This window comes from Eleutherodactylus coqui, chromosome 6 (assembly GCF_035609145.1).
Source record: "Eleutherodactylus coqui strain aEleCoq1 chromosome 6, aEleCoq1.hap1, whole genome shotgun sequence".
Taxonomy (NCBI): Eukaryota; Metazoa; Chordata; class Amphibia; order Anura; family Eleutherodactylidae; genus Eleutherodactylus; species Eleutherodactylus coqui.
Genome location: NC_089842.1, coordinates 148502007 through 148523033, shown reverse-complemented (window position 1 = coordinate 148523033; position 21027 = coordinate 148502007). Strand labels below are relative to the sequence as shown.

Sequence of the window (21027 nt, the reverse complement as noted above, 5' to 3'; positions counted from 1 at the left end):
AATTTTAGCGATCTTTTTGCATAAAGTGTTACTGGACACTAATTGCCATTAACACTCTATCATCTACGTTTGCATGTAAAAAAGGTCCTCCAGAAACTGTTTGCAGAGCCCAGCATGGGATTAGTCACACACCCAGCTATGCACACCGCTGCATTGTTCTCCTTGGAGGGTGGCAGCAGAATACAATGTAATCTCCCGACTCCCGCGGAGAACACTGCATGCCGTCTGTTGAGAGATAGTTTATCTCTCATAGGGGCTGACCAATGGATTTTAAGTTTACCTTAAAATCATTGTTCAGATGAAAAGTGCCTGATGCCCGCGTTTACATGTCGCTCATTTTTGACCGTTTGAATGAGTTTCGAGCAATAATTCTTGCATGTAAATGGACCTTTATAAGACCAGTCATTGTTACAAGGCCTGTTAAAAGGTCAGACCTTGACTTGCAGGAATGCTGCCTTCTAATAGGTGGCGCCATAGAGGCATAGTTGCATCTTACATTAGCATATTTCCCAGCGGAACATGCATGATCTTATAAGTCTCCTCACACCTTCTAAGGGCTATCCCTATGGAAAAACTGTACCCCTCCCGATTCATACAGTGCGCACACAGCGAAGAGAAAACCCTGCTCCTCTATCCATACCTCTCATAGGCAGAGAAATAAAAGCAACATGGAAGACATTATAGAGAAATATTAAAGAGTGTAGATGCAATTCCAGTAGTTGTGAGACAGTAGAACATTTACTATTAGGCTTTATTCTGATAGCAGATCAGTATTTCTAATTGTAGCTCCTAGTCAGACTATGCGAGGTGGCTAAAGATACTAACGAGTATAGAAGCAGCCAAAGAGGCTTTGCAACGCAGTTTCCATTATTCCTATAGAAGTCAATGGAAATTACACAAACAGCGTAACACCGTGAGCTGTGCTGTTTCTGTACATCCCAAGTCATGGAAACAGTGTAGCCAACTATGCTAACTCTCATTGACTTCTATGAGAGTTGCACAAACACCACAGCCCAGCAACGCTCAGCTGTTTCCACTCTCTGACCACCTTGTCCAGAGCTCGTACATGTTTGGACAATATGGGAACAACCCTTTCATCTTTTAAGCTTATCTGTATATACAGAGGGTGAATAAAAATATAGAAACACCATACAAAATGCATGCCTTAAAATCGGTCTCTACATGGCTTATTGAAATATGATTTATAATCCCATGTAACTTAAAGGGGTTGTCCCGCGATAGCAAGTGGGGTTAAGCACTTCTGTATGGCCATATTAATGCACTTTGTAATATACATCGTGCATTAAATATTGTCCATACAGAAGTTATACACTTAACCCCTCCGATGCTGGCGTCCCCGTCTCCATGGCGCCGACCAAAGCTGCCTTCTCCCTGGATTAGACGCGCTTGCGCTGAAGGGGCCGCTCCGGCGTGCTCGCTCCGCACAGGGCTTCTGCTAATGCATGATGTATATTACAAAGTGTATTAATATGGCCATACAGAAGTGCTTAACCCCACTTGCTATCGCGGGACAACCCCTTTAAGTAGAGTTAATATGACACAGATGCTGCCGAGCAGAAGTGAACATCTGCCAACAAGTTTCTTTTGGTCAGGGGGTTGAGCCACTCAGCTGCCGTTACCAGCTGCTCCCAAAAGCACCCAGAGCAGGGAAAGAGGTGAAGTAAACACAAATTTGTCGGGAAAGCTCCAAGCAGGAGTAAAAAGGGCAGCTTATGGTTAAAATCCCATGCATTTCGTATGGCATTTCCATATTTTTGTCCACCCCCTGTATTTCTCCAATATGTTCTGTTAAGTGACTCCAAAAAGACTCAAGACATAACTAAGCCACAAAATTAATTTATTTTTAAAAAATGTACATTTATATCCAGTTTACACACTAAACCTCAGTCATATCTGATCCGTTTACAGTATTAGGCCACAGGTTGGACTGGTATTCCGAGGTCACACCTTATTTGCACCTATAGGAATGAACTAGGAGTGGAACAGTATTAAAAGAGCGAACCAGGTGGAGAACACCCTTCCATAACCTGCATCCTCCAGAGTATCTCTATGCAGTGACTCACTTTGTCTCATAGAGGTGGCCCCAAGCAGGAGATCCCTATCCTCTATGACAACCCTATGCCCTAATAAGTTATATGGACAGGGGCTGTCCTGCAACCCCTTCCAAGCAAAAATGGGTTGTGCAAAAGTTGCTGCCGACTTCCTCTATGACAACTGCCTTCCATGAGAACTAAATGGTAAGGGTGATTTCTATGTGCAAAACATTGTGGTGTGTGACCCCCAAATCCACCAGACATTGTATGGCTGAATCCACAGAGCAGCCTGGGCCTTCATGATCAGAGGTGAGCCAATTGCCATACACTTTTTGAGCAGCCAGGCTATGAGAGGAAACACTGACCATAAAGCTTGGCACCGTCAGCAAATTAAGTGCATTTTGGTTCCTTTGCTTAATTGAGGATATTCTCTACAAACCGTCACTTACTCCTAACCTGGACATGGTTGGCACAGAACCGAGAATGCCAGTCATACAATAGAAGCAATGGCACACATAGGACTGATAACACAATAGGAAGCATTGTACATTACAGTAATGACATTATTAGTTCGGTGCTGACAAATAAAATAAGCTTACGCTATAAAATAGACACAATATTTACTCCTAAAGCCAAAGCTTGCACACAGCCATAAATATCATCTTCAGGTCCATCTGATAAGATGAAGGGCGTAGTATCAAAATGCCCCAATTTTCAGTTCCGACAAATACCTGGAAACCGTCCGTTTGTTCTTCAGGATTGTCGTTCAAGCATTTGGAAAGTAATATGACAATACAATCCACCTTTTTCTCCAATTAAAAAAAATAATATATAGATATTACATACTGTGCAATACAAAGAAATGTTGTAACAGGTAGGTAGGTCCCTTCCTCGTAGGATCAGTAACTACGCTCCAGCAGTAACATAGAAAATTGGCTCCGACCACATTACCGTTATCAGCCTGCAACAGGCAAAAGGTTTCGCAGGTCTGTGACTGGCAAGTAAAAAGTGCTCAGTGATGGGTTATTCACTGTTTGCCATTTTGGAGTATTGTAATATCGTGTTCCCCACATACGATTTTATACATTTGTACCATTGAGTGAGAGGTAGGAACTTAAAATACTGGCGGGAAGCAGCTAAGTCCAAGAAGGAATTGGTTAATTGGCACAGTATAAAAATTTTCAACATGGCACTGCCAGGCACCAATTTGCCCCTTCCAGGAAATGAAGACTGTGATTACCAACCCTGGGCAGACCAGGCCTGCTTGTCTGCTTGGTACCACTTGAATGTCTGAAAATCATCTGAAGGTGCTTTAGTGACCTTGATCTAGTTCTACATCCCATAAACAGTTCCCCTGTATTTGCCTTGTGTTTAGCTCGTTACATTGTCATTGTTCTCTTCATCTCCATCGCTCAGCAGTTTGCCCCTCTCAGCAAGATCTTCCATCTCCACATGTAGGTACCCATTCAAGCACCTTGGAATGTCCTCTTCGGTGGGCTCCAGAACCTCGTCAACAGTACAGCCTTGACTGTATTCACATTGCCCATAAGACTTTGTTCGCAGACTTTGTAACCGGTCTTGTAGAATTTGTTTTAGGAATACTACTGGAATGGGCAAGGAAGCTACTACGATCAAACTGATCAGGGTGGCCAGAGCCCATGGTGGATACTCCAACTTCTCTTCAGCTGCCTAAAGGATAGAGCAAACAAAAGAGTAATAAATGCATGGGTAAAGGCTATCCTCAGCATTCATTTCTGGATCCACCAAGCAACAGAAGTCCGATTTCTTGCTAAAAAAGACTTCCATTGCTTGGTGGACCTCACAACGGGTGCTGAGGATAAGTGTGAACACATGATCAAAAGCCAAAATTATCCAGTTGGATTCCATCGGCTCAGTTTTACCTTTTCCATGTTCCAGGCTTGATACGTGGGGTGTGCAATACACATTCTAATCAAGCTGGCAAGTAGGAGACCAATCATGGCCAGGATGCTGATGTACTGCCACATATACTTGTACAGCCTCCAAGGACGATAGCCTAACATTTTTTCAATGTCATCCATAAACCTGAACATAGACAAATAAAAAACGTTGTATAAAATATGGGCAGCAACAAAAAGTAGTTCTATATCAATGAGGAGGTCAACCCTCCAACATCATTTAGTCTGTTTTGAGTTAAAATCTAAATAGGTAAAAAAAAAAGTCTGTTGATTGGTTTCTTAATATTTTTATATAAGCCAGAACCCCATTTTTCTGGTACAGAGTTCCAAATCCGTCAACTTTAAAGGGCCACTCCACTGAAAATTGTTTTTCATTTATTATATAACTAGTCCGCCAGTATGTAGCTCTTTATGGGGGTGAGCTCGCAACAGCTGAGCCCGATCAGTGTGCCAACCTTCAGGGGTGACCTGCAGGAATGGGGAGCTGAGTGATTATAAAAAGTACATCCCCAGACTCCTTGGGACCTGGCCTATGGGTACCATAACTTAGTTAATGGTGTGGATATGTGATGACAGGTTCCCTTTAAATACTGCTATTTAAAAAAATGGATTATAAAATCACAGACGTTTAAAGGGCTTAAAAAAAATAAAACTTGAATACTCCCTTATTCTGGCAGCTCCTCGTCCAGCGCTGCAGCCCCAGTGCCCGTCGTACAGAACCCAGAAGAAGCGGTGGGCAGACAAGTGACGTTCACTGTGCAGATGACCGCTCAGCCACTAACAGACGTCAGCTGTGACTCCTCCTCTGTGGCTGCTAAAGCTTGTGATTGGCTGAGTGGTCACGTGCACAATAGTTCCTGCAGCGGGCACTGGCGTTGCAGCGCTGGACAGGGAGCCACTGGGATAGTGTATTCAATCTTTATTCATTTTTAGGCTATTTACCCTTATTCTTAAATCCCCAAAAATTCCCTTAAGAAGGCACAGATGGGGCTGATGGGTGTGAAACCCAGTTGTTGATTTAGCCCTTGTGTTGATGCTGGAAAGGTTTTTATCAAATTGAATTCACATATTTTTCTCTGTGTTGTTCTTAAAATGACTTTTTGAGTATTAAGACTATAAGATGCATTACTCTGTTCTGGTCCAGAGAAAAGGTTCCCCATGGGTGTATCCAGCTGCTTTGGTATGTCTGCGCAAATTCATCCTCGACTGTAGATTCTGTTTTGTTTCTTCAATGTAAATTCCTTCAGGGCTCCTTGCACCCCGTATCATATTTAAGTCATTGTCTCTTCCCCATCTTATACATAAAGCTTAGCTCTAAGGCTCTGGTTTATATTGATGTAACATTGTTTAAATCGTTGTACATTTGTCATTTCTGATGAAGGAGCCTCTGAGCTCTGAATGCTTACAAGTAGGATTTTTCTGCTTAGCCAATAAAGATATTATGTCTAGAATACTTTTGTCTATTTATTCAAGAGTATCAAATGAATTTAGAAACTGAAGTCACCTCCAGCGCCATCTAGTGGCTAATTTTTAATACAAAAGGCAGCTGCTGTAGTAACTTGAAGGAGTTACTAAATTGCAATATGCCAGTCTATCAGCATGTAGAGTTATAAAAATGTACAGTTAGGCTCTGTAGAAGCTGGAATCATGATTTCTGTTTTTACCGTAACCATGGTACAAATGATGGATCCATAATTAGAATTTTTACCCATTTATAATGGATTAGGTTTTTGTCCCCTATCAGGTTTTTTTCTGCTGGATACAATACTGCAGCATGGCTCGCCATCCTAACCGTCAGAAACTAACTGAAGCCTGATAGTAAAAGCAATAAGGACCCTCTTATGCAGGATGACTGCTAGGCGCTTCATCACCTGACAGCTGTCCCAGTGCTGATCACTACGGTGATGAAAACAGGATGGCTCAGTGAATGGAGGCAGGGCGCCCCGGAGGTCCTTCCAGTAGGCTGCTTCCATTCAAACTAAACAGGCAGTCATTCAAAGATGATTTTTTTACCTGCGGCGAGAGAATTATCATTCGCTGCCGACATTTACACTGAACGATTATTGTCCAGAATTCTATGATCCAGCGAGAATGAACAATGAATCATTATTTTAATATTGGTTAAACTTCAATTATATGACGACATTAAGATAATAATAAAGGAAGTGTACCTGTCCGCCCCGTACACCCAGGCCACAGCCACATTCTCAAATATCACAACAATGATAAGAGGCAAAGTAGCCGAATAGTCATCAAACATGGAGACGAAATAGGACCCGGATCTCTGAACGAAGACGAACCCAATCAGGAGACCAGATATACAGCAGAGAACTAAAACAAAAAAACACAAAGAGAATGACACCTACTCTAAAGAATGTGCAGTGCTACTACCTAGTCCATATAACTAACAGAATCTATATCCATAGCAGTGGCAAGGATAGATTTCGCCACATTTTTTTTAGCAATTTTTATGCAGATTTTCTGCTGTTTGTGAACACACTCTAAGGCCGGCTTCCCACGGCCGTGACGGGCTCCGCCGCGGAATTCCACGGCGGAGCCCGTTACGGCGCCCCCCAGAGACCCCAATACCTAACTCCTGATCCGGCGTCTTCTGTCCCGCATTACGCTTCGGCGTGCATGCGCAATAGAGCACGTGACGCAGCGTCATGTGACGCGCCAGCCAGGTCATATGACACGCCCACAGCGTCACATGACGCGCCGGCCGTGGAAGATAGCATGACGGACGGCTTCCACTGACTGCAATGGAAGCTGTCCACGCGTACACCCGCGGCAAATAGAACATGCCACGGGTGAGGTCGGGTGATTTCATGGTGCGGAATCCCGCGATGGAATTCCGCACCGTGAGCATTGAGCTATTTGGTTCAATAGCTGCGGGCAACGTGGCGGATTTCCACCGCATATTACGCGGCGGAAATCTGTCCGTGAGAAGGAGCCCTAAGAGCTCTTGCTCCATCACAGCGACATTCCTGGCCACACAGTGGGCTGAAAATACGTAGAATGGACCTTGGCCTCCTGATTCTTATGATGGGCAGGGACACATAAGATGGACCCCCATATGTTATGGTTGTATGGCATAACTGTGCGGTATGTCATAACATCATAAGTTGGGAAAACTCTTTTAATGGTTGATATAAAGCGGGTATACCCATCATCAATACTGCCTGCGATATGGAAGAATAACACCCAACCTGCTAGATTATGCATGCAGGGTGGCTGACATGCTTGTATGATCCACACAGACAATCAATCAAGAGTGAAGGTCTAGCGCAGTACCGTGGCTCAGTAGTTACCCGATTGCCTTGATGCAATGTGGTTCTGGCTTTGAATCTGACCAGGGACAACATCTGCATGAGATTGTATTTTCTACATGCGAGTTTTCTTGAGTACTCTTGTTTCCTCCCACAATCCAAACAATTTAAGACCCATTTACACGCAAAGATAATCTTTGAAACGATTTTGTGATCTATTTGCATAAAGTGTTAATGACCATTAATACTTTACCATATTCATTGTATGTAAAAGGGCCTCCAGGAGCTGTTTGCAGAGCCCAGCATGTGATTAATCACATGCTCAGCTGTGCAAACAGCTGCATTGTTCTGCTCATGGTTGCCAGCAAATTACAATGTTATCTGCAGTCTTCTGTGGGATAACAGCATGCGGTCTATTGAGAGACACTTTATCTCTCAGTGTCTGAATGATGGATTTTAAGTTCACCTTAAATCATCGTTCAAACAAAAAGTGAACGATGCCCGCGTTTACATGTAGTGATTCTCGCTTATTTTCAGTCGTTTGAACAAATTTCCAGCAATAATCGTTACTTGTAAATGGGCCTTTATTGACAATTTTATAGGAAGATAATGAACCTATTATGTTTGTTTGAGATGGGGAACAGGGGACAGGGACTGATGGACTGAGCTGGGCAATCTCTTTATAGCACTGTAGGTTACATGAATAAATGTTCTTACTTGTGAATATGGTTTTCCTCTTGCGTAAACACGTGAAGTTGTCAAGCAGTGGAGTGATTATTCCTTGCATGTTTCCAAACATAGTGCTGAGTCCCAAGTTCAGTAACATGAGGAAAAATAGTATAGACCAAAATGGGGAAGCAGGGAAACGAGTCATCGCTTCAGTGAAGGCAATGAAAGCCAATCCCGTCCCTTCCACACCCTGCAAGGTAGATGAATGCAGAGGTTACCCGACCAGGCAAATATGTGTATTGATACTACACTAAGAAAGTGTCAAGAGTCCTCAAACCTTGTTCATCTCATCTTCTACCCGGCAATTTGTAATGCCATACTGTGTCAGGTTGGCTTCAGCATCCACTGTCGTGTACCAATTACTGTACTCCGCCACAGTAATGTTGTCAAAAGGTAAAGTAAGAGCCTGCAAAGTGCTGTCTGCAATCAAACCTCGAATCTTCTCCTGGTTGCTAAAAAAAAAAGAAGAAGAAAAGGGGGGGGTGACATAAGCGTGTGCAAAAAAATTCTGTAGCACTATGGATACATTCACATAATGGAATTGGTGCAGATATCTTTCAGAGGGAAATCTGCACCAAAAGCTGCATCAAACTTTACACTACTGGTAAGGATTTTGACATTGATCCACAGCAGAATCACCCCTTCCTTCAATTGAAAGGGTGAAATCAGCTGCGGACCCTCTCAGAATCTGCACTAAATGCTGTGGATTTAGATGCAATTCAATTCCAGAATATGCTGCAGATTTTGGTGCTGCAGAGGGTGCCAGATGCTGCAAGAAGTACACCGCAATGTTCTGCTTTACCCTGTATGCCCAAACATGCAAGTCGGACACTGGTCTAATAAGCAACGGCCTCTTTAGCAACGTTTCAATTCCTTTAAACCTTTCTTACACCAATCCATGAAACTAAAGGTCGTTGAAGGTGAAATAAAGAGACCTTTGTTTACTGAATGTGCTGTCCCCTTCTACTTTATTGGGTCTGGGTCATCTGGAGGTTTAGATCTAAGAAAAAAAACTAAGTTATTGTATCGAGAAGGCATAAAATTACCACTTACGCCAAAAAACACTGTTTTGTAATGTCGTTTGCACGAAATCCCAGAACGGCAAAAACAACCAGTGTTGCCAGTATAGAGGTCATGAAGTTGATAAATGACACCAAAATGGCATCAAAGTGGCAGTTATTCTCACGATCGTTGTAGCTGGAGTAGGCAATCACACTTCCAAATCCAAGACCTAAAGCAAAAAAGACCTGGGTAGCCGCCTGCCGCCAAACCTGTATGTCTCCCCAGATTTCCAGCTGAAAAGAAAAACAATACATCAAATTTTAGTTAACCAGTAAATGACTGGAGGGATCACCCTTCATTACTAAGCCTAATTTTTCGTATTTGAGGTGCAGAAATTCAGAGACCATAACTTTTTAAATTTTCGCTTAATGTAGCTGTGTGAGGGCTTGTTCTTTGCTGGATGAGTTGCATTTTTCAATAGTACCAAAATTGGGCTGCATATAACTTATTGATTAAAGTCGTTTTGGGGGCTTTTACTATTAGTGACTTATCCTTTAAGATAGGTCATCAATAGTTGGTCACTGGAGCCGCTATCAGTGTAGATGTCATAATTGGAGTCGAAGTTAAAAACCAATTGGAGCAAAGCCTCTTATTGGACTTCCGGCTCTGACCGCAGTGCAAAATCAGAAGTGTAATAGGCAGCAGTCCATTATACTTCCAGCTCCAACCCTGAGGACAACTGATGGGATAAAAAAAGGCAATTCTGCAGCTGTTTTTTTTTACCTTGTTCACTGTGCGGTGTAAATAACATGTTAACCTCTTTATAAAGGGTAGACATGAGTGCGGTCATACATATGCAAATTAATTATTTGAAGACTTTTACAAAATACTTTTATTCATTTTTTTCCATTTTGAAAACTTTATTTTTGGAAGCTTTCCTAAACTCCAATTATTTTTTAGCCCCACTAGGCGATTTCACAATGTGGTCTGCCGATTGCTTGTATAATGCGTATAATGTATATATTAGTTTCTTTGGCATTTTGTAGAAAGAGAGACGCGCTTTGTAAGTGATCTCAGCTCTGGCAATGAGATAAGAATTGTGAACAGCAGACCTCCCTCTGTTAACACAATATTCCGTAGTGTGGTATAGAAAAATGGCTTTTAGAGATGAGCGAGCGTAGTCGCTAAGGTAAACTACTCGAGCGAGTAGTGCCTTATGCGAGTACCTGCCCGCTCGTTTCTAAAGATTCGGGCGGCGGCGGGGGAGAGTGGTGTGTTGCGGCGGTGAGCAGGGAGAAGTGGGGGGGGGGGGGGGGGGGGGGGAGAGAGATATCTCCCCCGTTCCTCCCCACTCTCCCCCGCTGCTTTCCGCCCCCCCCCGGCACCCGAATCTTTAGAGACGAGCGGGCAGATACTCGCATAAGGCACTACTCGCTCGAGTAGTTTGCCTTAGCGAGTACGCTCGCTCATCTCTAATGGCTTTTCAAAACCGGAAGACCTCGTTAATGCTCTGGACTGTACCTTTGGTGTAAACATGATTTGGATTCCATCCAGAGCACCGTCCAGTAGAAGTCCACGGATGAGGAAACTGACCAGTACGATGTAGGGAAAAATGGAGCTAAAATACATGACCTGAAAATACAAATAGGCTTTACTTAAGGCAGGTTGAAATATCCAGTGCAGTTATCATCACACATAATTCATTTAAATGTCTATGTGTAATGGGATCATCAAGCCAAGAGTGCACTAAAAGCTAAAAGAGGAAGGAATAATGCATCTGGCCTTGGACTGCTGATCTGCCTGCTAGTGTAACCTTGTAGGGACAACTTTAAGGTTAAAGCTTTTTCCTAGCATATGCCTCCAGTGTCTGATCACAGGGGGTCTGTCCCACCAATGGCTATAAAATAGCGGACCACAGCGCTAAGTAAAGCACAACAGTCTCTTTGGATTTTTCACAGACTGACATTTCTGACAAATTTTGTGTTACAATCGCAACACATTTTGTACACAGTGTCTGGTAGGGAGTGGCAGTGTGTCAGAAAAGCGGTATGATTTGGGGCTCTAGACCCCCACTGCTGGTATTTATGACATTACCAGTCAATATGCTAGAATGGTCTGCGGTGGCAAAACAGAAGTAGTTTAGCTTCATACACAGGAGTGTTACAGGTCGGAGGAGTATTGTCATGTGAAGTTCCAAAGGCTGGAAGTATTTGCTTCATGAAGGACCAGCTGCACATTTAGGCCTCTTTGTCTGGCCTTTTTCATGCAGGCCAATTAAGACATGATTGCAATCATTCATACAATCATTCGTTCCTCATATCATCACCGTCGACAGCACATCTCATTTACATGAGTAGTTGTGCTTCCAATAACGATAATTTTGGGCTCTGCATGACAGATGGGATAACCCGATGAACAAGCAAGCAGATGATTGGCGGCATATTCACACAGCCCGATGATTGGGTAAAAACTTTTGTTTGGGCCCTTTAGTGTCTTTATTGTAAAGAAACTTTAAAAACATTTAAATACTCAATATTTAATGGAAAATCTGTAACCTTGATAATTACATCTTCGTTACAGAATGTAACCAGATTCATGAACCTACTTTGCCAGAAGACTTGATTCCTTTGATCATTCCTCCACACACAAGAACCCAGGCGAAGATCAGGCAGCCTGTCATTGGCCAGTTCATCTCAGAGGCCCCAATGGAGTCGGTGACATCCAGGGCCTTTCTGTACCAGAAGTACGTCGTGGCTGAACTCTTGGCACACTCTGGCTCTGCAAGGAACACACAATAAGAGTACCTCAGGTGTTATAAGATTAAAAGGAACGTCCACCTTAAACTAAAAGACAAAGCATGCATTGATCTCTGTATACCCACAATAGACTGACTTGGACTCGGAGAATGAAGAGGGTTACTTTTACCCCTCAGGGCTCTTATATGAGTTGTCCCTTACCAGGGAGGGACTGCGGTGATCACAATTAAAGCTGTTGCTATTGATCAAAAGACAGACAAACTCTGTGGGGTCCATCCATATTTGTTGGGCTCTCCTGGATCTCCTGTTTATACAACATCTACGTGATGGATCATGTAGCAGATCCCTCAGTCCTATAATAGATCTGCCACCACACTAGTGGCCCCCAATATGCTAGTGTTCCACACTCCTAAGTAATGAGTTTAATAGAGAGTTGTGTGACTCCTGGTACAAGAAGTGAGATGAACCGTCTATATACTATCCTCTATATGCAACCTACCTTTTTGTGTCTGGTTAGCCAGGGTGGGGCAGTTTTCCCATGGCAGTGGGTACTGGAAGGAACTGAACATGTAGAAAAGACTCCATCCAATGATGACATTATAGTAAAGTGCCACAAAGGAACACACCTAGGGGGAGAAAGACAAGGCATCTACAGTACTTATTGCATTTCATTGAGATTAACAATTAACCCCTTAAGGACCAGGGTGTTGCAGTCCAAAAGAACCAAACACTTTTTTAGGGATTTTACTCATGTGGTGGTTTTACAGCCCAAATTTTGGGCTGCGTTGTTTCCCCCAGTTTCATACAGAACCATTTTTTTTTTTTAATTAAAGTATTTTTTATTAAACTTTTTCACCTTTTGCATATTTTAAAACATTTTTTTTAACAAATCTTTGGTTTCCCCTCCCTCCCTCCCCCATCCCCCCTAAGATCTCTCTCTCAACGTTCTGTTCTTTGGGTAAACTGTCTCTGAATGAACACAGTGTTGTGTTGTAAACAATAATAACAGTTCTTGTAACGTATATTTGTTTTCTTCTTTGGTCTTCGTGTTGCTTATCTTCTTGCTGTTTTCTTTTATTGATTCAGGGTTAGATTTTTTGTTGCATTCGAGGGGGGGTCATATTTCTTTTGCCCGTTGCCCGGTCTCTCTCTCTCCAATCCCTCCTTTCTTAACTTTTCCCTATTACTCCTTACCACTTTATTTTATTGTATATCGAGTCTGTAATTTGTTCTACATTTCCCAATAAACTTTATATATATCCATTACATACGTTGTTATGTCTTAGTAAATCCCCGGTTTACTGGTGCCTCCCCACACGGCTCACCACTCCCTATGTATTTGGTCCAACATTACTGCTCTGGGCGTGTATCCATCTCAGCCATATGTCCTGATATTTTTGACTGGTCTTACGCTTAGTGTAAATACTCCTTTCCCACGGTAAAATTTGGTTGACCTTATTTTTGAATTCTCCCAGCGTGGGTGGTTCTTCGTCCAACCAGCGCTGGGCTATTGTTTTTCTGGCTATATACAATAGTCTGGCTACCGCTAGTTTTTCATGATCATCCAACGCTAGGTCTTGTATGTATCCCAGAATGCACACGTATGGTGTAAAGTCCATACGTATGCCAAATGCCGCGTTAATTGCATTTCTTATTCCCATCCAATATCTGTGCAATTTCGGACATCGCCATAGCATGTGGATTAGGTCCGCCGTGTGGGTTTTGCACCTTACACATATCGGGGAGGTTCTCATTCCTATATTGTGTAAGAAGGCCGGGGTGCGGTACACTCTGTGTATTAGAAATATTTGTGAGACTCTGTGTGATTCGCTCAGAGATAGCTTGGGTGTCATTTGTAGGATTTCCTCCCAGTGCGACTCCTCAATGGGCCCTATGTCTGCCTCCCATTTTGCTCTTGTTGATAACGGGTTGTGTGCATTGACCGTGTCCTGTATATGGGAATATAGTACAGATATTTTCCCCGCTGTGGTGGTGGCTTTTCCTATTATGTCCGCTACTATATTTATTACCATTGTTATTTCCGCCGTGTTTTTTTCCGCTTGTATAGCGTGTCTAAGTTGCAGATATTTGTAAAAGTCACTATTGGGGATGTCGTGGTTTTGCCTTAACTGCTCGAAGGTTTTTAGTTCCCCCCCCTCCAGTATCTGGTCCATTCTCCTAACTCCCCTGTCTTTCCACCCTTGGAATCCTTTTAGCTTGTTGATTTCTGGCAGGTGCGGGTTATTCCATATGGGGGTATGTTGTGTGCAGTTTTTTATATCAAGCATGTTTCTGGTCTTCCACCATATTTTATGTATCAATAATAGCGTGGGGGCACTTTGACCGTTTTTTTTAAACGCTCCACGTTCCAGGGTTTCAAACAAATGTGATCCGTTAAAGAGATTTTTAAGGATTCTGAAACTAGCGTCGTGTGTTTCTTCTGTCTCCCATCCCCTGAGATGTTGCAGCTGGGAGGCCATGAAGTACGAGAACGGATTGGGCAAGGCTAATCCTCCCTTTTCTTTTGAATTGTATAGCAGTTCTAATTTTATCCTAGGTGTCTTCCCTCCCCATATGAGTTCTCTAAACAGTCCCTTGGCCTTGTGGAAAAATTTTTGTGTTATCCAGTGTGGGGAGTTGTGTATTAGATACAGTAATTGGGGCATCCATATCATTTTTATAAGATTCACTCTTCCTATGATTGTCATGGGTAGTTTTTTCCATATGTGAAGTTTTTGTTTCCATTTTTCCATAAGTGGTTCCAGGTTTATTTTCCCGTACTCACTGACCTCTTTCGTAATTTTAACTCCCAGATATTTAATTGTTGGGGTGCATTTCAGGGTTAATTCTCTGTTGGCAACCTGCATGTCTGGGGTGTCTATTGATAGTATTTCGGATTTGGTCCAATTGATAGCGAGTCCTGAGAAGGCTCCAAATTCTTTTATTGTTTGCATCGTGGTTTCTAAAGATTTTTCCCTGTCCCCTAAAAATAATAACATGTCGTCTGCATACAAAGCGATTTTCTCCTCCATGTTTCCTCTTATGAATCTCACTATTTCCTGGTGTGACCGAATTTTGCATGCTAGGGGCTCTATTGCAAGTGCAAACAGGAGTGGCGATAGTGGGCATCCCTGCCTTGTCCCTCTATGTAGTGGGAATGTTTCTGATGACCCCCCGTTGATGGACACATCCGCCTCCGCTCTAGCATATAGGAGTTTTACTCGTCTCACAAATATTGGGCCACAGCCCATTTTTTCTAGTACCTTCCACAGGTATTGCCACTCAACGCTATCAAACGCCTTGGCCGCGTCCAGTGAGCATATGATTCTGTCTCCGGTATTATCTACGGGTATTTGTAGGTTTAGAAATACTCTACGGATGTTCGTTGCCGTTGATCTTGCTGGTATAAACCCACTCTGGTCTGGATGCACCAAGGTGGATGCCACTTGTGATAGCCGCTTGGCTAAAACTTTTGCTATAATTTTGACATCCGCGTTTAACAGCGATATCGGCCTATACGAGTCCATCAACAGGGGGTCCTTTTCTGGTTTTAACAGAATTATTATTTTTGCTTTTCACATTGTTTGTGGTAGTTCCCCTTCCTTTTCCGCCCCCGCCCATGTCTCCAGGAGTTGTGGTAATCAAGTGTCTGCATGTTGTTTGTAAAATTCTATTGGGAAACCATCCTCCCCTGGGGCCTTGTTATTTTGCATATCTTTTACTGCCTCTTGCATCTCCTCCAAGTCTATTGGTGCATCTAGAAACTCTCTCTGTTCCTCCGTCAATTTATGTGTTCTTATATCCGCCAAGTATTCCTCGATTTGTTCTACCGTTTTTTCCAGTTTCGAGGAATACAGAGAGGAGTAAAATTCCCGTGCAATCTCTCTTATGGATGTTGCGTCCCTGACTATCTCGCCTTGTGCGTCTTTTAGTTCAATGATGTATGTGGGGCTAGTTTGTGCTCGGGCTATAACTGCCAGCATATGTCCCGTTTTTTCTCCCTCCTCATAATATGTCTGTTTCCTGAACCCATTTTTAGTGGCTGCCGTTTCTAGGACGTATTTATTAAGGGCCTCTTGGGCCTGTTTCCATAGGTTGAGTGTTGTTATAGTTTTCTCTTTTATGTAATTTTCTTCTGATTCTTTTAGTTTGTCTCGTATTTTTTGCCCTCTTTCTCTATGTCCTTTTTTTGCCTGTGTGATTTGCTGTATGTATACCCCCCTCATATATGCCTTCATGGCCTCCCAGCAAATCGTCATACTTGTGGTATCCTTATTTAATATGAAGTATTCCTCTAGTGTTTTTTTCACTATTTCCTTGTTTAATATGTTTAGCCAGTGCGAGTTCAGATTCCATCTTTTTTGGGAATGACTCACAGTGTTACTGTGCTGTATGTCCAGACGTAGGATGGAGTGGTCAGAAACAACTCTTGGTAGATATTCTATCGAGGTTATATCTCTATATATCTGAATATTCCCTACCGCTAGGTCTATTCTAGATAAGCATTGGTATGTGGATGAGTAGCAGGAGTATTGTTTGTTTGTGGGGTGCCGTGTTCTCCATATGTCTATCAATGATATCTCGTTTATTAGTTTACCTAGTGGTGTCAGGTTCCTTTCTTCATTTGCGTTTCCTGCCCTTAGTCTGTCCTGTGCAGGGTTAATGACCGAATTAAAGTCGCCTATGATAAGGACTGGAATGTCCGGTTTATCTGTTATGAAACCTATAACTTGCCGCATTATCATGTTATTATATGGTGGCGGGATATATACTGAAGCTATAATGCATGTGTAGTTGTAGATTCTGCAGTGTAGGCATATAAAGCGGCCTTCTGGGTCAATTTTTCGTGAGAGACATTTAAACGGTATATTTCTGTGTATCACTATGCTGACCCCCCTGGAATACCTCGTGTGTGTGGAGTGGAAGCTCTGACCCATCCCCCCTATTTTGAACGTGTCCGTATTTTCTTTTGATAAATGTGTTTCCTGCAAGCATATAATAGCCGGGCCTTGTTCCTTGATGACTTGCAGTACTGCTGATCGTTTTGTCTGGTCACTCATACCTCTCACGTTCCACGATACGACCCTTATCCTACTACCCATTTTCCTTGTTTTTTGTTTTCCGCAGGGTTATTATTTTCTGGGCGCCTCCACCCCTTTTTGTTTTTATGAGTGAGACGCACTGGGAGGGTCCCCATCTCTGTATTTGTGTCTCGCCCGTGTCGCCCCGTATATGTGTATGTGTATTACTGTTTGTTCTCCGCATAGGGCTTCTCCAGTAACATTTTGGTTTGGTCCCCCACATCCCCCAGTACAGACATTTATCCACATTTACTATACATATTTTCGTTATTTGCAACACATTTATCATTTGTACATTTACGTTGACATTTCTTCCCCTTATCCCACCCTGAATCATTTTTCTATCGTTTAACCTTATCCCTTTTAACTGTATCTTATCTAATATTCCCCTAATATGCGAGAGAGAGACCAAACAACAGACACCCCCAACATGTAACTCACTGATCCGTTGTCTCATCGGATCGGGGTACCAGTCCTCCATTCTCCTACGCGATGCATCCTGTCGTCCCAGGAGCTCCTTTCAGAAATTTTCGGTTCCCTTTGCATGAACGTTTCTTTAGGTGCAGCCTCTTCATGGTGTCTTGCGCGGCGATCTTCCCCTCCGAATCTGTTCTTCATTTTGATCTATCCAGGCACCTGCATCTTTTGGGTTTTCAAAGAATTGTGTCGTGCCCAGCGCCGCCACTCTCAGTTTAGCCGGGTACAGCATCCCGTAGGGCACTTGTAGGTTTCGCAGTCGTCTTTTTATTTCTAAAAATGTTGCTCGCTTCTTTTGTATTTCCGTGGAGAAATCTGGATAGAAGGAGACTTTCACGCCATTATATTGGATTTCACCCTTTTCGCGGGCCTTTTGGAGTATGGTATCACGGTCTCTGTAATGCAGTACTTTGATGAGTATCGGTCTGGCTGGAGCCCCCAGGGGGAGGGGTCGTGTCGGTACACGGTGGGCTCTTTCGACTGCAAACATTGCAGTTAGAGTGTTTCTTCCGAACAGTTCGGGCAGCCATGTTTCAAAAAATTCTGCAGGGTTTCTTCCTTCCGTCTTTTCTGGGAGGCCCACAATCCGCACGTTGTTCCTTCTTGACCTATTTTCTAGGTCGTCTACCTTGTTCTGTAGATATTGTATGTCATGCAGATTTTTTTCCACGTCTCGCTGCATCGGCTGTATTGCGTCTTCTACGTCGCTTATACGTTGTTCAGTTTCTGTCAGACGCTCTGATATTTTCCTCATATCTTGCCGTAGCAGGTTTACATTACTTTGCATCGCCCCCATCTGCATATTAAGGTTGTTCAGTGATGCGTTGCCTTTAGTGATTTCGCTGAGTATTTCTTTCAACGTAGGCTCCCTGGCGCACCTTTCGTCCTCCTGCCTTTGATCTTTTTTGGCGGCATCTTCTGCACTTTGGGAGGTGTCTCGTATAGTGTTTTCTGAGGTGTCTGCGTGATTTGCGCTGTGCGTGCATATGCCTGGGCTGCTTGCATTATTCATGCTGTCTTCTGTGTAGTGTTCGTCTGGATTGACACTGTTTGCACCTTTATTTTTGTAGTTGGGGTTGTCTGCCTGACTTGTGACTTCCTGCTTATTTCCAGCATGATCTTGTACAGCATGTAGACTATTTTGTTTTTCCTTGTCCTTGCTGTGTTTAGCAGGGTCCGTTGTTGTGTTTGCTTTGTCTGCTCTTTCCTTTTGACTTTCACTTTCTGCATGTACTGTGTCTGCAGCTCCCTCCGTTTGTGTGCTTCTCTGTGGGCTCTCCCGCTCTCCCCTCTGTTGTTTAGGGCTTATGGAGTCCTGTTTTCTGCCCCCCTCCTCCCTGGCATACCTTGCCAGTTTACGTGCTGTGTCTGCACTGTTTGTGCTGGGCCGCGGTATGAGCGTTCTCGGCTCCCTCCCTCCGGCGCCATGTTGTTTCTGCCTGCCACCGGCTTCATCTGCCTTCCCCCGCTCCTTGCCTCGCACCATTAACTCTGCTGCTGTCTGTTCTGTCTCCGGAGCTTGCTACTGTGCCTCCGCTGCTTTTTGATTGCCTTTCGGCGTCTCTGGGTCCCGTTAACAGGATGGGAATGTCGGATCTTGCAGGAGCTACTCTGAGATGCGACTATCTACATCTCCGGCCAGGCTCCGCCCCCCATACAGAACCATTTTTAATATATTTTTTTACTGAACTTTTTCCATTTTTCTTTTAGGGGTAAAAAGTTTTAAAAACAAAAAAAAAACAAAAAAAAAACAACTTTACTTATTCTTGTAACTATATTTTTTACATCTATGTCCCCCAAATTAACTTTTTTTCTTTTAATTTCACACTTTTCCACTGTAACTGGGGCATCCATAGGAACGACACAGTTGATCGAGCTCTTCCATACATTACATGGAGCACCACTAATCTGAATAGCCACCACGTATTGCTATATTTCTCCTACAAAGGCCAATGCAGTGTTTATGAGGATATACATTTTTTATTTTTTTTAAGTGCATTGGGGGGAGTTTGCAGATTTTTTTTTTTAAGCATTTCTATACGGGCCGTAGTATACTGTGTTCTAAGCATGCTGTTACAACAAACATGTCCAAAATGTATGTGATTGTAGGACAGCTTCAACAGCTTTAGTCCTAATGCCCACAGATGGCTTTCTGACACATTTCACGTGGCAAAAATCCGCAGCGTTATCCTGCAGCTATTAGGTTCTGTTGAACCTAATAGCTTTCTGCCTTTCAATGTTCACTCTGCGGAATTCTGCAGCGTAAAAGTCGTCGTGGCATGTTCTAATTGCCGTGGAAAAACCTGCGACCGGCTTCCATTGTAGTCAATAGAAGCTGTCCCTCACACGATACTTTACGTGTCACCACCCACCGCCGGCGTCTCATGAACTGCACTGCGCATGCGCGCCCGACGAGACACCAGTCCGCCACAGCCATGGGCATTTGGCCTTAAATCCTCTTTATTGTTTTAAAAAAGCATAAGCTCACAAACACTGTAGAAGGAGCGTTGAACGCGCCCCCGGCCGGGGGGCCCCTGTCAGCAGTTGGCATGGTCAGCCAGTTATGGAATCTTTCAATGGGTGCAATTAATAGGGGAGGGGGGGGGGGGCCCTCTCTGTTCCACCATTTAAATGCTGTGATAGGCATTGCTTGCATCAAAGGGTTAAAAGGCGGAGATCAGAGGTTCCATTGATTGGAGACTGGATTAAATGTTTAACTATGTGATTCCAGCAGATTGCTGGACACATCGAACAGGTCATGCAAAGCACTTTGTGAAACTTTGCCCTGACTTAACTCCTAAAAAAGTAGAGATATGGCAAAACTGATACTTACAGTGTGCTTCTGAGCCAATTTTAAACAAGACTGCTATATCACATGACTCTATTCCCATTGGAAAAACCTGAACTGAATTCAATAGGGCGGTGTTCAAAGTGTCCACCAAAAAATGCATCCTTATTTCATACATTAAAAATCAACCTTATCATTATTACACTGGTTAAAAGGGTGTGTCCAAACCTTTGCCTCACCCTGTATGCATCATTACATATATAACGGTTATTAGTATTGATCATAAAGTTGTTTGGATGTAATTAGTGATAATCGTTAGGTCTATGTCCAGATTCAGTATCGGATAATTCTGTGGCCAACTTACCACACAACTAGCAAATCCAATCCCAGCTAACCGTGGGCTGATGTGCTTCCAGACCCCAATGCTTCCCTGCCGGATACTCTGCCCAGCAGCCAGTTCCAAGAAGAACAGGGGGATGCCGATGACCAGTAGTAACACAAAGTATAGTAACAAGAAGGCACCTGCAAGACAAGGAATACACCCCAGTCATGATGTAGTAATCACAGCAATTCATTGTCACTACTTCCATTCAGTACAGTCTAGCAATGAGATAGAGGACTCTTAAATGGGTATTCCCACCTTACAATGTGATGGTAAATAACTATATATGCCATCATTTTAGGACTGTCGTTTCATCCAACCTCCATGACCATCACAAATCGTAAGAATACACTTATCATAGCCTATTCGATCCTAGTGACATCCCATCACTTTATAGGTTGGGAATACCATTTGTAAGATTTCCCAATAATTACGGCTGTGGAACCATTCAAATGTTTTTTTAAATTCGTTTTATTTATTGATAGGTAAACATTTTGTGAAATACAGAGTAATAAAAGATTTGTTCGGTACATAGTGGTATGAATATAGTCC

General features: G+C 43.1%; 1 protein-coding gene across 5 annotated transcripts in view; it reads right to left on the bottom strand.

Moving 5' to 3' along the window:
* Window positions 1–1841: 1841 nt before the first annotated feature.
* LOC136632775 (sodium-dependent neutral amino acid transporter B(0)AT2-like) overlaps window positions 1842–21027 on the bottom strand; it is a 61185-nt gene continuing 41999 nt past the window's right edge. For all 5 annotated transcript variants that reach the window (XM_066607928.1, XM_066607927.1, XM_066607929.1 and 2 more), the window contains exons 3-12: window positions 20458–20615; window positions 12247–12373; window positions 11597–11769; window positions 10513–10623; window positions 9043–9284; window positions 8267–8441; window positions 7978–8179; window positions 6163–6322; window positions 3956–4118; window positions 1842–3743 (exon numbers count right to left, since the gene is read on the bottom strand). In XM_066607928.1, coding sequence (XP_066464025.1) covers window positions 3426–3743; window positions 3956–4118; window positions 6163–6322; window positions 7978–8179; window positions 8267–8441; window positions 9043–9284; window positions 10513–10623; window positions 11597–11769; window positions 12247–12373; window positions 20458–20615 — 1829 coding nt within the window. In that variant the 3' untranslated portion in view covers window positions 1842–3425. The remainder of the gene's footprint in view (window positions 3744–3955; window positions 4119–6162; window positions 6323–7977; window positions 8180–8266; window positions 8442–9042; window positions 9285–10512; window positions 10624–11596; window positions 11770–12246; window positions 12374–20457; window positions 20616–21027) is intronic.